Below are 13,231 nucleotides of genomic sequence, written 5' to 3'. Positions count from 1 at the left end.
AAATTAATTTTGCACCCGTGGCGCCCTCAAAGTACGCACACGTTTTCTCCCAGCATTGTACGCCTCTCTTTTTACCCGGACCTGGCGAAGCCCGCTTCTCTCGCCCCCGCACCATTTGGTAGCTGCCACGTGTTTGTGGGCAAGAAGCGCCTCCTCCCTCTCACTAATTCCCCCTCACCCCTCATTCTCACGCCTGCCCTGAAACTCCTCCAAATCTCCAAGGCCTGGGCAGCCGGCGACCAGCAGCGGCGAGACACCGAGCCTGACGCGGCTTCACTGAATAAGGTCCACTCGCTCAGACACGGTCACCGCCGGTTCTAGTAAAATGGCAAAGACTTTATTTATCGGAGAAAGAGGCCTTGGGTACAGTCCGGGGAGGAGAGGGCAGGGCAGGAGCAGGGGAGTGGCACGCGGGACCCACCCTCATCCAGGCACCCTCGTCTGGCCAAGTCGAGCTAGGAGCAGGGCGTTGGATACCGCAAGACAGACCCAGAGCTGTGGAGGAGGTGGCGCGAGGGCTTAGGTCGGCCTCGTCTCAGTCTCTGTCACATGCAAAAAAATTCTAAAAAGAGTAAAAAATAATTCTTGGACTTTGGGTTCTGTTTTTGCTGGTTGGTTGATTGGTTGGTTGTTGGATTTCCCCCTGCTTTGTCCCTAAGACCCGGACCCCAATAGTCAGTCCCAGGCAACCGGGAGAGGGTGGGGAGGAATCTTAAAAATAGCATTACTGGGCATTAGGAGGCAGAAATGGCATCGAAAACAGACTTCTTTCGCTGGGGGGGGAGGGGGAAACATCGATTTGAAACTCGCAAGTCAGGACCCGGTTGCCCCCCTCAGCACCTTCCCAGGTGTGTGTGGGGGAATAAAGGCAGAAGGAAATAAAAGAAATCAACTGCAATAGGCCAAGGGAGGTGAGGAGGGAGAGGGCCGGTGCATTCGCCACATGCAGAGAAAAATCAAAAAGTCGGGGCGGCCCCTCCTCCAGACCTCGAGGTTAAGTGTTCATTACCCTCGATTCTATCTCGCCCTCAGCAAACCCGGCAGCCTGAGCTTTGAGAACATGGAAACTCCGAGATTTTAAAAAATAAAAGAAAGAAAAAAGTCAGGCTGCGGTGGGAAGAAACCAGTATATAGGTTTAAATATTTATACAGAAGCCATACAGAATTGCACGGCGAGGGCTCCCGGGGCAGCGGAGGCCGCGCGCGCGGCGGCCGGCTTGGCCGGCCATCCCAGGTTTATTGCTTCGAGAGGACAGAGGCGGCTGCTGGGAGCCGAGTCCAGGCCAGGGACAGGGGAGAAGGCGGGAGTTGCAGAGGAGGTCCCAGCTCCCCTTGGCGGTCCTGTCTGGGAGGTGGCGGGCAAAGAGCGCTAGGAGCCCGGGGCTGCGGAAGATGCTGGGCGCCGCTCAATCGTCCACGTCGATCTCTTCGTCTTCCTCGTCCTCCGAGCAGTCCTGGCTGCTGGCCGGCTGGTCCGTGAGCGGGGAGGCGGGCGAGAGCTGCAGGGGCCCGGCGCCCGGGGCCTGCGGAGCGCCTGGGGGGAGTGCCGGAGAGCCAGGCCTTGACTTAGCCCTGCCGCCGCCGCCGCCGCCGCCGCCCGCAGCCTCCGAGTTCTGCTCGAGTTCGGCCAGCGCCACGATGTCCATCTGCCCGCTGGGGCCCAGTTTCTTGGCGGACTCCACATCGGCCTTCATCTCCTCCAGGTCCCGTTTGAGCTTGGCACGCCGATTCTGGAACCAGGTGATGACCTGAGCATTGGTGAGGCCCAGCTGCTGCGCAATTTGGTCGCGATCGGCGGGGGACAGGTACTTCTGGTAGAGGAAGCGCTTCTCCAGCTCGTAAATCTGGTGGTTGGTGAAGGCCGTGCGCGACTTTCGCCGCTTCTTGGGGGTCTGCCGCTGCCCAAAAATGGTCATCCCGTCGCGGCCTGCGAGGAAACCAAAGTATAGGCTTGCGCCAGAGGAGAGGAGACCCCACCCCGGTCCTTACTCACTCCACCTAGACCCATCTGGCCTGCAGTCTGCCGCTGTTCCCTTCTAGGATTAGATTCGGCCACCCGGACTAGGCCAAGCCTAGGCTATGGCAAGCCCCCTTCCCCCATCTCTCATCTACCGGAAGTCCCTAGGAAAAATTGTTTTGGTCTCTGCCGCTTCACCTGAGAGTTGGTTTGAAAGACCCGAGGTCGCTAGAACATGAGAGCCAGAGAGGGACGCCCTGCCTGGGAGTGAATGTTGGCTCTCCACCTCGTCGCAATCAGCCCTGCTCTACCCCTACCCAAAAGGTCCCAGCAAAGGCTCTCCATTCCCCACCCCAGGAACAGGGCTAGCAGTACCCAGGCCACCGAGAACGGGAGGGAGTTAAGCAGAGCAGGCAGACTGCAGAGAGATCTTGGGTTCCTGCCTCCCCTCCGCGGTCACTCGACTCTAGCCTATCCAGAGGCCCTTGGAAATAGGGTTTGGGTCCTGTCCCACGCATCTCCACTCCCAGCGGCAGCGGCTTGGGCTGGAGGGCCCAGACAGCCGGCGCGGGAGGGGTCGGCCAGAGGCAGAGAGCACTAAGCGTGGTACACATTGAGCCGGGAGCCTGGTGCTGGGCGCCGGGGAACCCAGTGGCGGCGCCTACCTTCGGCTGCTTGCAGGACGCTGACCTCCAGCCCCTTAAAAGTCTTGCTGGCGAGCTCCTCCAGCGCGCACAGCGGCGAGGTCTGCGAGAGCAGCGCGCGGCCCGCCAGGGGCAAGCCGCCCGGAGCGTGCTTGTCCGCGGCCGCCAGCAGGTGCGCCGCCCCGCACAGCGAGTAACTTCTCCGCACAGACGGCTTGTTGAGGATGTCCTCGATGCTGAACGGCGTCAGCGGTTTGTTGGAGTTGGCGGGAGGCGGCAGGTGGTCCAGCGGGCTGCGCCGCCTCTCCTCCCCCGGCGCCGCCTTGCTGTCCTCCTTGGAAGTCATCTCGGCCTCGTTTGGGGGCCCGGCCGGGGCGGCTCGGGCCTCGGGGACCCAGCCCGCGGGCAGCTCGGGCGCCGGGAGGCGCGGGCGGGCGGCAGGCGGGAAGGAGGCCGCGCCCGGCAGCGCGCGGGCCGGGCTCGGGGCCGATTAGCGCAGCGGCAGAGGCGAGCACAGCCGCACGGGGCCCCAGGAAGAGGGCGCTGACGCGGGCGCTACCGGCGCCGGGGCTTCCAGCAATCCGGGGCGCGAGCCGGGGCGCGCCGCGCGGGGCTCCAGTTTCGCCAGCCCCGGTGCTATTTAAAGGTGTCAGGTGGCTCCGCGGCGGCTCCTGGCCCCGGGTCCTGGCGACGGCAGTTGGAAGAGCCGAGGCGAGGGCGCCGATCCCGTACTGCGAGGGGAGGCGGAGAGATGGGGCAATTGACTATTGCTAACAAGTTAGCCTTGATCGAGGAGTAATCAATTATCTGCAGCGGCACTTCTCTCTCTTTCTCTTTTTCTCTCTTTCTCCTCTCTTCTTTCTCTCTGTTCTCTCTCCTCTTCTCTCTCTCCCTCTCTCTCTTCCTCTCTCCCTCCCTCTCTCCCTCTCTCTCCCTCTCTCTCTTCCTCTCTCTCTCCCTCTCTCTCTCCCTCTCTCCCTCCCTCTCTCTTCTCTGCTCTCCCCGTCTCTCTCCTTCTCTCCCTCTCCCTCGTCCTCTCTTTCACTCTCTGTCTGTCCAATGCAGGCAGCTCTAAGTTGGGAAGCTCATTAATTAGCGGGCCTGGGGTAGGAGGAGCCGGCTGGAATTAGCCTGCCTAATGCGCCTGTCAGTCCCGGCGCTGCGCCGCGCTCGGCCCGAGCTGTTTGTAAATTACATTAGCGGCTCCTTCATTGCACCCGAACCACCGGCGACTGAAAAGCCGCCGCCCCCACCCCAAACTGTGAGTCGCGCTCCCGGCGTACCCGCCTCCCGCCGGCCTGGCTGTGATGGCAGCGCTGGCCCGGAGGTCTCAGGCTCTCCAACCCGGGATTTGGCGCCGGAGAAGCGCGGCAAGAGCCCATCCGGGGAGGTATGCAGCCGCCGCGCGGGCCAGGTAAGACCAGGAGCCTGGGTGGGCCCCGTCGCCGCCCAGAGCGGACTTTGCCGGGCTGAGATCAAGGACCCAGCGCCCCTACCCCTAGATCCACTTGCCCCTCACCCACGGCCTTGGGCAACGCGCCTGGGGAGAAGGAATCTGCAGCCCTCGGGTTGGCCCGCGGGAGGTCCAAGGAGGCTCTGCAGCCCTGGGTGAGGCGACACAGGACACAGGGGTGGGGGATCCCAGGGGTTGGGAGAGGAGGCCAGTCAGAGGACACAGCCTTCCCCAACCGAGAGGTGGAGGGGGGGAGTTGCTGGTGGCCCTAGGCACCTCTTCCCCCGCCTGAGCCTGAAGCGACAGCTTTACCTCCTCCGGCAATCTTGCACACTCTTCTCAGGCCGCGGCTCTCCGGGCCAGCTGGGGCCACGGCCCGCCTGGTGACCGGCGTCCGACCGTGGTAGCCGGACCGGGTGCCGGGGCTAACGGGGCAGGCTCAGGGCCTTCCCGCTGAGCTCTGCCCGGCCCCGGCCGGGGCCCCGCTGCCGGCCCCGCCCAGCCCAGCGCCCGGCTTGAGTGCACCGCCAGGCCGACTCCAGCTGTTCCGGATGCGTGGCGGGGGCCCGGAGGGGGCCGGGCCACGGATGGGGCTGCGATCTCAGGAACCCGCAGGGAGAGGCATTCGAGTCCCACTGGGCACTGGGAACCCTACGGCCCGAACTCTGTGCATATCAGGCGAGCATTTATGTGTGTATTTGAATGTGTTTATGTTTTTGAATATGTATATTTGTGTGTGGTTCTCCATGTGTTTGTGTAAACGTATGTGAACCTGTGGGTATTTTGGTGGCTTGAACCCCTACCTATGTCTTTCATTCCCCTGAGGCACCCAAGGGGGCTATGTCCCCAGTTTTTGATGTTTTTTTTCTCTTGAGTCCCTCCTTTGGTTTGTGTGGGGCCACCTGCCCTGCCACCCTAATTTTCCATTTCCACCCCTGTAGGAAGGAGGGGAGGAGGAGGGAGGTTGTAGCCAAGGGAGGAAGAGCTGTTCCCTCCCCACATACAGCCCCAGCCCTTTCCCTTGCTTTGTTTGTAAACTCCTGGGCAGGCAGTGCAGTCTGGCAGCCCTGCTTGGTCTAGAGAAGACCCTAGAGAGGCCAGTGCAGAGGACTGTGGCCCAGCGCAGAGGTTGGGGTGGGAAGAATAGGACCTCTTGGACTTCTTGCCCCTTCATACCTGCTCCAGAGAGCAAACCAAGCTGGGCTGTGGGGCAGGGGACAAGTTCTCTTCCTTGATGCCGCTAGCATAGGGTCCTCTGAGCATCAGAGATCAGTTTCTTTATCTCCTGGTTAGTTATTCATTTGGAACAAGGCTTGCAGCTCTCCAGAGTAAAAGGGGACAGTGTAGGGAGAGAGGATTCTTATTTGGGACCTCAGTGCCTGCCCCAGGCCTGCTTGGCAGTGTTGGGAAGATCTACTTATCCTCTTCCGCATCTTTGTCCTGCATTTTGGGGGGGAGGACAGGTGCTTTAGAAGCAGGAACGGTGAGAATGTTCCCCCAGAGCTGCAGAACTATCCCCAAGGCAGGCTTGTCTCTGATGCATCAGTGCTGCTCTGGAAGCCATGAGGTGAGACTGGGCCTGGAGTCGGAGTCCAGAGATGGTGGAGAGGGATCTGAAGAAGAGGGCTCCAGGGAGCTGAACCCTGCTAGGTTGGAAGCTCTGGGACCAAAAGGGGTCTGCTCTCTCCTCTCACTTCCTGCTCTCAGGATCTCACCTCAGCCTCTGGCCCACAGCCCTTTCCTGCCATAACCCCCAAAGCCCTGACCCAGAACCTCAGGCAAGCCATATCCCCCATGCTAGCAGAGGAGGCCCTTCCAGATCAGGAAATAGGGACTCTTTGGTCCCCATCCTCCTGAGGAGCTCCCATAATACCCCTCCTCCCCCATTTTTCCAGTCTGTTCCTGTCTCCACACCTGATATTGGTCGGCAAGACAGGATCTTAAGGACAACCCTGCTGTTACCCATCTCCCAGTCCCTCAGGAACAGCAGAGCTCAGGATTATTGTGAGGCTGCCAGGAAGGTGAGGAAAGTGAATTGGGGAGCAGAGGGGTGGTAGCATAGAATTCCTCCACTGGAGCCCTGTTTCCCTGGACCTTTAGTCTCTGGCCACATTGTGTCAAAGTGGACAGGACAGTCCACAATCATCTGCTACATTACCCCTTCCACCCATCATTGTCAAATCTCTCCTTCTCTTCCTAGCAGGCACCTGCCGCCCAATCCCAAGGTTTTGGGTTTTTTGGTCTATTTGGTTGTGCTCTCCGCTGGCCAAACAGCTCTGGCCAGCATAGTTGGGGAATCAGGGGGCACATGGTGTCACCTGCCTGTTTTGTTGTTTAGGGCCCCCTACCTCCATCACCCCATCCAGATTATCTTTAAAAACCAGACCAGCTGCCACACTGATTTTTTTCCCCCAACCCTGTGGTTTTCCCCCAACTCCAGACCTCAGTGTGTGGGAGGTTGGCTGGGATCCCTCCCAGTGTGGGGGAGGTTCTGGGATCCTGGGAGCCCAAACCCACCGCCTCCTTCTGCAGAGCTAAGAGCTGTGTTTTGGGTTTGCCCTTAGCCTCACTCCCTCTCCTGCCATATGGGAGATGCTTAAGGGCAGGGTCCTTGATATGGGGATTCCATCCACTTCAAACATTCACAGGCCAGGCAAGAACCTGGGTACTCTCAATTATTGGTTGAATGAGTTTTTGTCAAGCAAATAGACGATAAACAATTATGTATTGTGGAGGGGCAAGGCTTGGGCTTTGGTGGTCCCACCTCAGAGGATTTTTGGAGATAGTAAGATTTTTGAAAGGGGAGTAACTCAGAGGCAGGTGGGGTGAGTGTTGGTGGGAAGGAACTCTGCCATTGCTCCAGGATCTCACCTTCTACTCAGCCCCCTTCTTGGGATTCAGTGCTGGTTCAGGAAGACTTTCTGGGGTCTCCCACCCCCGGTCAACTGGGCCAGTGTCTTCTCCCCTGGAGGTGGAAGCAGCTGGTCCCTGGAGTCTGCTCCATAGAGGGAATGCCTGTCTTCAAAGCCTGGTCTATACTGTATCCTGACTCCCGAATTCCTGCTTGCTGCCTATACCACCAGGGCCCAGCCTTCTTCGGTCTCCAGTGGAAGGGGAAGGGATTATTCTGCCCCAAATCTGCTTTCCCCCTAGTTCAGTGAATATTCCGGACAAAGAGGAGGGAAAGAAAATTGCATGAATTGCGAGGGTAAGAGGACCCTGTAGACTCAGACAAAATGAGTTATTCCTTAGCATGAGAGAATATTCAAGTAAACCCTCAAAGGCTCCATCGGCTTTAATCCAGATTGTTTTGGTAGCCCCATTCATGTCCCGATTATTTGTGTAAGCACCAGCATTGGCCTTCAGGCCAGCGCTTCCTTCAGAAAAAAGGTTCTGACATTGCTTGAAATTAGTTAACTTGACCACAAATCAGGATCATTTTTGTCCCCCAGGGACCTGCTACTGTGACACGCCTTGTGGAATTCAGAGTGTTTCTTCTGCTGTAGAAGTAGACTCCGATAGATGGCTTCCTGCCACCCTGGCTGAACCAGGACTGCCTGCTTGGTTTTTATATTCTGCCCTGGGCCACCTTCTTTAGTAACAACAACGGTAACCATGACAATAAACACCATAAGCTCTTACCATGTGCTTGGCTACCATGTGCTTGGCTTCTGGCTAAGAGTTTTTATTGATTTTATTTATTACTCACAACCCTGTGAGGTAGCTACTGCTGTTACCCCGATTTTACATACAAGGAAAATGAGGCCCAGAGAAGTTAAGTAACACTTCCAAAGTCACACAGCCTGTTTCGGAGTAATTAGGATTTGAAGAATGTTTTTTCTGACTCAGGTCTTAATCCTGGAACCACAAAGTATCTAACCAGAGCCCAAAGTTTCCTTGAATGGGCTTTAGGGGCTCTGCAGATCCCAGAAATTGTGTGTAAAATTATGTATGTGAGCCCAAGTGTGCACGTTTTTTCAGGGGCAATATTACATAACACATTGGATTCTCAAAAGGGATTGGAGACCCAGAAAAGGTTAAAGCCAGAAGCAGGCCAATAGGGGAAGGGGGAGGGAAGTTGCCTCTCTGCAGGCCTGGGGAGCAGGGAGCCAGCTGCTCCAAAATTCAGACCAGGCTCCAAGCCTGCTTCTGGACCTGCCCTGCTGTCTCTGGCCAGGCCCAGCTCTCAGGACCTCTTCTGGCAAAGAGAGATGGGGGCAGGGTCTATGACCAGGGCACTTTTTTGGAGAGCGCCCTTCCCTGCTTCTCTCCACCCACCTCCCCAACTTCTTTTGTGAACTGAACTTCAGAGCCCAGCCTCTTCCTGGCCCTTCAGCCCTGCATGGCGGAATTGACTGCCCTTTGGAAGTGTGAGGGGCATAGACAGACCACTGAGTGATAGATATGGACAGGTAGAGATGGGGAGAGATGCTCAAGGCCCAGGTGATCATATTCTGCAGCCTCCAGGGCAGCCCTCTTTTTGGTCCCAAGCCTTTGCTTCCCCAGGAAGGGTCTCTGTTGCTTCCTTTCCTGGCACCTCTCTCTCTCTCTCTCTCTTTTTTGGCCGCACTGCACGGCTTATGGGATTTTAGTTCCCTGACCAGAACTCAAATCCGGGACCCGGTAGTAGGTAGTGAGGGCACTGAGTCCTAACCACTGGACAGTCAGGAAATTCCCGCCTGGCACCTCTTGCTGTTTTTAGTGCTCACCTTATCTTGGGGTGCCCAAGATGAATGACTGAATGCCCTATTCAGTCCTCTGTGCTCCTTAGCATACCCCCCTTGGAGTCAGTGTCAGATTGCCAGGAACTGCTGGTTTGTCATCTGCCCTTCTGCCTCCCTCTCCGCCTGGCTGTGAACTTGGGGAACTGAAATTCCTCTCCATGACCTATGCGAGCCTGGCATATACCAAGAACTCTCCATGCCTTTGTCAAATGAATACGAATAATAAGAGACAAAAGGGAGAGCCAGGTAGGGGCCTCTGCCTGTGCCCCAGAGAGAGGAAGAGGGGTGTAAGGGAAGGGTAGTATCGTTTTGCCAGCTTTGTGCAGATGTGTGACGCACTCTTGCTGCTCATACATCCAACATACAAAAGGGGCACAGAGACCTCATTCTTTCATGCTTTTTGGCTATGGAGAGGGGGGTCCTTGGTTCTCGACCCAGCTGTGGTATGGCCTGACTCAGGAATGGAGTTTGTTCACCCTCTCCCTCTTTTTTTAAAAAAACAGGATTGAGTCCCCATTGTATTTTGGGCTCAGAAGCAGAGAGGAAGATCAGACAGAAGAAGGAGAGAGATGGGCAGGCAGGAGTGGCAGGAAACACACCCCTACCCCAGTAGCCCAGGGGACTATGAGGAGGGTAAATGATAGTGGGGGGAGTCTGGTTCTGTCCCAATGGAGGTGGCATTTGACATGAGCCTCAAAAATCCAGGAGCATTGGGGTAGGTGCAGAAATGAGGACCACTTTCTTGGCAAGGGGGACAGCTAAGCAGGAGGCCAGAAACGCCATCCCAGAGCAGGAGACAGGGCATCCCATACTTCTTCCCTCCCTGGCCTGGGCATCGAGCTGCTGAGGTTGGGATGAAATCCGTGGTCCCTTGTGCAGCCCCATCAGGTTCTGCAGCCTGAGGCAAGGGCTGGGGGGCTCCTGGGATGGCTGTTTGGGGCTGAAGGTCGGGGAAGTTGGGGAGAGGCTGCACCCCAGCCCTTGCTGCTCCTGGGTCCACGGTGCGGGGCGGGGGGCGGGTTCCATTCTCTTTGCCATCTAGGGAAGCTCCAAGAACTGACCTCTCTCTTACTAAACAAACTCCTAGGTCTGAGCAAAACCACTAACGGTGGTCAGGCTACCCATTCCACAGCCTCTGCCTGTGGGAGGGCGCCAGGCTGCAGGCCAGGCAGAGGAGCCTGGGCTAGACGAGGTGGATAGGCCAAGGAACCTAGGTGGGGAGAGGTGAGGAGACCTAGGAGCCGGCCAGCGTGGCTAGGCGGGCGCGGGAAAGGCCTGAGTCAGGCTTCTCGTAATGAACTGCACGTAAATAATTCAGCAGCCATGCGGGGGCTCATTGCATTAGCGCCGCCGCCCGTGCCTCCCCTCGAGTTCCAGCTGAGGGGAGGGCGGGTCACTATCGCGCTTGAGGAGGGGAGCCAGATAGAAGACTCCTGCCTGCTCGCATCCTGGATTCCGCCCGGCCCAATCCCAGGAGACCCTCTGGTCCCCGATCCTCTCGGGCCCCACCGGTCAGAGGGCTGCCTACTGTGCAGGGCTATCCCAGCTTAGCCGCTCTTAAGACCCCGGGCAAGAGAAAACGGGCGGCGGGACCTGGGCCAGAATAGGTAACGAGGGGGCCCTACCTGCGGGAAACCGAGCTGTGGTAGTGCCCAACCGCACAGAGAACGCGGGCGGCATGGCTCTGAGCAAAGTGGGGAAGGCAGGCTCCTGTGCTCAGAGCTCAGTGCCCAGGAGCTGCTTTGTCCGGGAGGGGATTTTCCTTGTGGTCAGAGTGTATGTCCAGGGAAGGCACGGAACTTTTCACCCACTGTGATCCCCAGGTTCTGCCTCTGCCCCCCGCCTCTCCCGTACCCATATATCCAGTTCCCGCCGCGCCAGCCAACGGTGTCGGCTGGGGTCCCCAAGCTCGTCCTGGGTGGAAGGGAGCCCCAGGATGCTGGGCCTGAGAGGCTAAGTGCATACTGCCCACAGCCTTATTTCGTTTGAGTGGAACCAGCCTCCTCTGGCTTTTCCACTCCTCACAAGTCCCTGGGTTCCTGATCTTGAGGGATCACACTCATTCCATCAAACATCCACCAACGCTTAATTCCTCCAGCTCTTTCTCAGGCCCCTTCAGTCCCATTAGGTGGACCACGCCCTCTCTTCAGCAGCCTCCCTACTCCTACGTAGTGAACCTCGGGCCGAGACCCTCCCACTGGCCCCGATGACCCTCCCGGGGCCGGCGCGAACAAGACCCCCGGCCTGGTCTCCACCAGTGTTGCGGGCAGCCAGACCCGGGGGAAGGCAGCTTGCGTCCCCCCCTTCCCTACTCCGCTCTCCCCCCATCAGAATCTTCATTGTTTGCCGCTGCCTCCTCCTCTTCCTCTTCCCTCAGCCTCTACGCATTTGTTTTTCTTCGTTTGGTGCCGTGCCGTCGGCCTGTGGAGGCCTGGACATACTCTGCCCGTCTTGAGGCCTCAGCCGGGCCGCTGGGTACGAGGCCAAATTTCAAACGGCTTCTGCAGCAGACCGGCTCGGGTGTCTTTGCAGAAGCAGGTGAGATGGACTGACGGCACCTTGACCTCAGACGGCTCCACCGCCGGCCGGCTGTGTGATATTGGGTAAGTCTCTTAACTTCTCTGAGCCTTGACGAGGCAAAGGTCAAGAGATTTAAGGAGAGTGATGGGAGACTAAGTCTTTTGATTCGTTTGGGAAAAGGGGTTGCCTGCTTTGGGGCCTGAGGAGGAAATGAGGTTCGGGAGAACACTAGGTCTGAAATGACCATTTATTTTAACGAATATTTCAAGAGCAGCTGGTAGCTGCTTTTTATTTTATTATTATTATTATTTTTTTACAGCTGATGGGTTGCCAGGCGTTAGAAACTTCTCCAATCCTCACCACATCTTGGTTCTACCGAAGAGGAAACTGAGTTTAAGATTGCCTCCCGCTGGTCAACAGCACAGGTGGGATTCGAAGCTATATCCGGTTCCGAGTCGCTCGTGTGAGTTTACGCCACGCAGCTTCGCTTGGACTGGCGATTCGAGCCCTCGCAGGGCCGGCCACCACCTGAGCGGAGAGGGGTTGGGCTGAATCGCCAAAAGTTCCCTTTTTTCCGTGCCGGGAAAGCTTTGAAATTCTTATTTTCAGGTAAACGATTTTGACGGCTCCCGGAGAAGGACGGAAGCCAGACCCAGTGTGGGACTTCCGGCTTGTTACGGGAGAGCCCCTGGGGCGGGACGGGGAGGGCAACTTTTCCCCCCGAGCCCGGGGAGGCGGCGGTGGCAGAGCCGAGGCAGAAGCCGTCGCTCTTCGATTTTTCCTCTTTGGAGTTTATTCATCTGCTCAGTCTGTCCTGTGGGGCCCACGTCTTCGGAAGTCCTGGTCGGAGTGGGAGGAGCGCCGGGGAGAAGACACACGGCCCTGCCCAGGGAAGAGGTATGGCCAGATATTCCCCCAACTCTTTCACCCTCTCTAGGGGCGCCTCTCTGAGGTAGGGTCCTCTTAGCGGCTTGGGGGGAGCGGAGTGAGGCAGGCTGGAAGCTGGGGCCTGGGGACCCCTGGGTGGGCAGGGAAGGGCTGGCATCTCCCTGGCGACCCCGTCCCGAGCTCCCGCCGCAAGGTCACCCTGTGGAAGCCCCGACAGGCCACTAGCCCCTCGACACAGGTCCCATTACATTGTATTTATGTTTCATTTTTCCCTCTCTCTTATTATTGTCTCGCTCTGGGGGAGGCAAAGGATATAATATATTCATCTTTATTATACCAAATCTGTGTGAAGCATTTAATAAGACGCTGTTTCCACACAGCCAGGGATTAGTGTGAGCTATTCTTAAATTAATGCTCGGGAAGGGAGGGCGCCTCCGCCACAGCGCCTGCTGCTGGCGGCCCGGGGGAAGTGCAGGCCCTGGCCGGCGCGCCCACGCCCACCCCCAGCACACGATGCCCTTCTCAGCCCGCGCGCCCGTCCTAGCGTCTCTCAGTGGCCCTTAGGGCCCCAGCCTGGGGGGAGGGGCTCGGAAAAGCCGAGTTCAAGCTCCCTCCTGCGTTTCTAACCTGCTGCGGGCCTTGGTTTGTGCCTATGAAAATGGGAAGAGCAATCCTATAGCCGCTTGCGTCTCAGGGCTCTTTCTTGGGAGGCTGAAGAAGCCGCGGGTGTAAACAGGACTTTACAAACCGCAAAGGAAAAAGCGAGGATTTGTTGGGACTGAGTTGGTGGGGGCCAGAGAGAAACAAGGAGGCCACAAAAGTGGTTCTAGGAGAAAGAGACCCCCAGTCTGGATCCCAGTCCCGGCTGCGGAGCAGAGTGCAACTCCACTTTGAGCGGAGCCCAACGGTTTCGGCATGCCTGGACCTCACCCCCAGCCTGATGAACGTGACCGAACCGAGTAAGGATCTTGGCCTGTCACAGTAGGTGACATGGTCCTCCCTGTGGGTAGGAACAGTCTTTGTAGTTCAATTTACAGCTAGCAAA

General features: G+C 57.8%; 1 protein-coding gene and 1 long non-coding RNA gene across 3 annotated transcripts; one reads left to right on the top strand and one right to left on the bottom strand.

Moving 5' to 3' along the window:
• Positions 1-315: 315 nt before the first annotated feature.
• Positions 316-4,507, bottom strand: LBX1 (ladybird homeobox 1). Its single transcript, XM_067709659.1, has 3 exons — positions 4,367-4,507; positions 2,623-3,332; positions 316-1,927 (listed from the first exon to the last, which is right to left on the bottom strand). Exons 2-3 carry the CDS (start codon positions 2,945-2,947, stop codon positions 1,407-1,409), a joined length of 846 nt encoding a protein of 281 aa, XP_067565760.1. The 5' UTR covers positions 2,948-3,332; positions 4,367-4,507; the 3' UTR covers positions 316-1,406.
• Positions 3,884-12,527, top strand: LOC137208864 (uncharacterized). Of its 2 annotated transcripts, none has more exons than XR_010935792.1 (3): positions 3,884-4,015; positions 11,311-11,381; positions 11,618-12,527. It is a non-coding gene; the product is annotated as an uncharacterized lncRNA (long non-coding RNA). The 2 variants fall into 2 exon arrangements; XR_010935791.1 differs by lacking the exon at positions 3,884-4,015 and adding an exon at positions 4,667-6,075.
• The last annotated feature ends 704 nt before the right edge of the window (positions 12,528-13,231 follow it).

This window comes from Pseudorca crassidens, chromosome 16, assembly GCF_039906515.1.
Source record: "Pseudorca crassidens isolate mPseCra1 chromosome 16, mPseCra1.hap1, whole genome shotgun sequence".
NCBI lineage: Eukaryota > Metazoa > Chordata > Mammalia > Artiodactyla > Delphinidae > Pseudorca > Pseudorca crassidens.
Note: the sequence above shows the minus strand (reverse complement) of the source record. Positions and strands in the feature narration are given on the sequence as shown.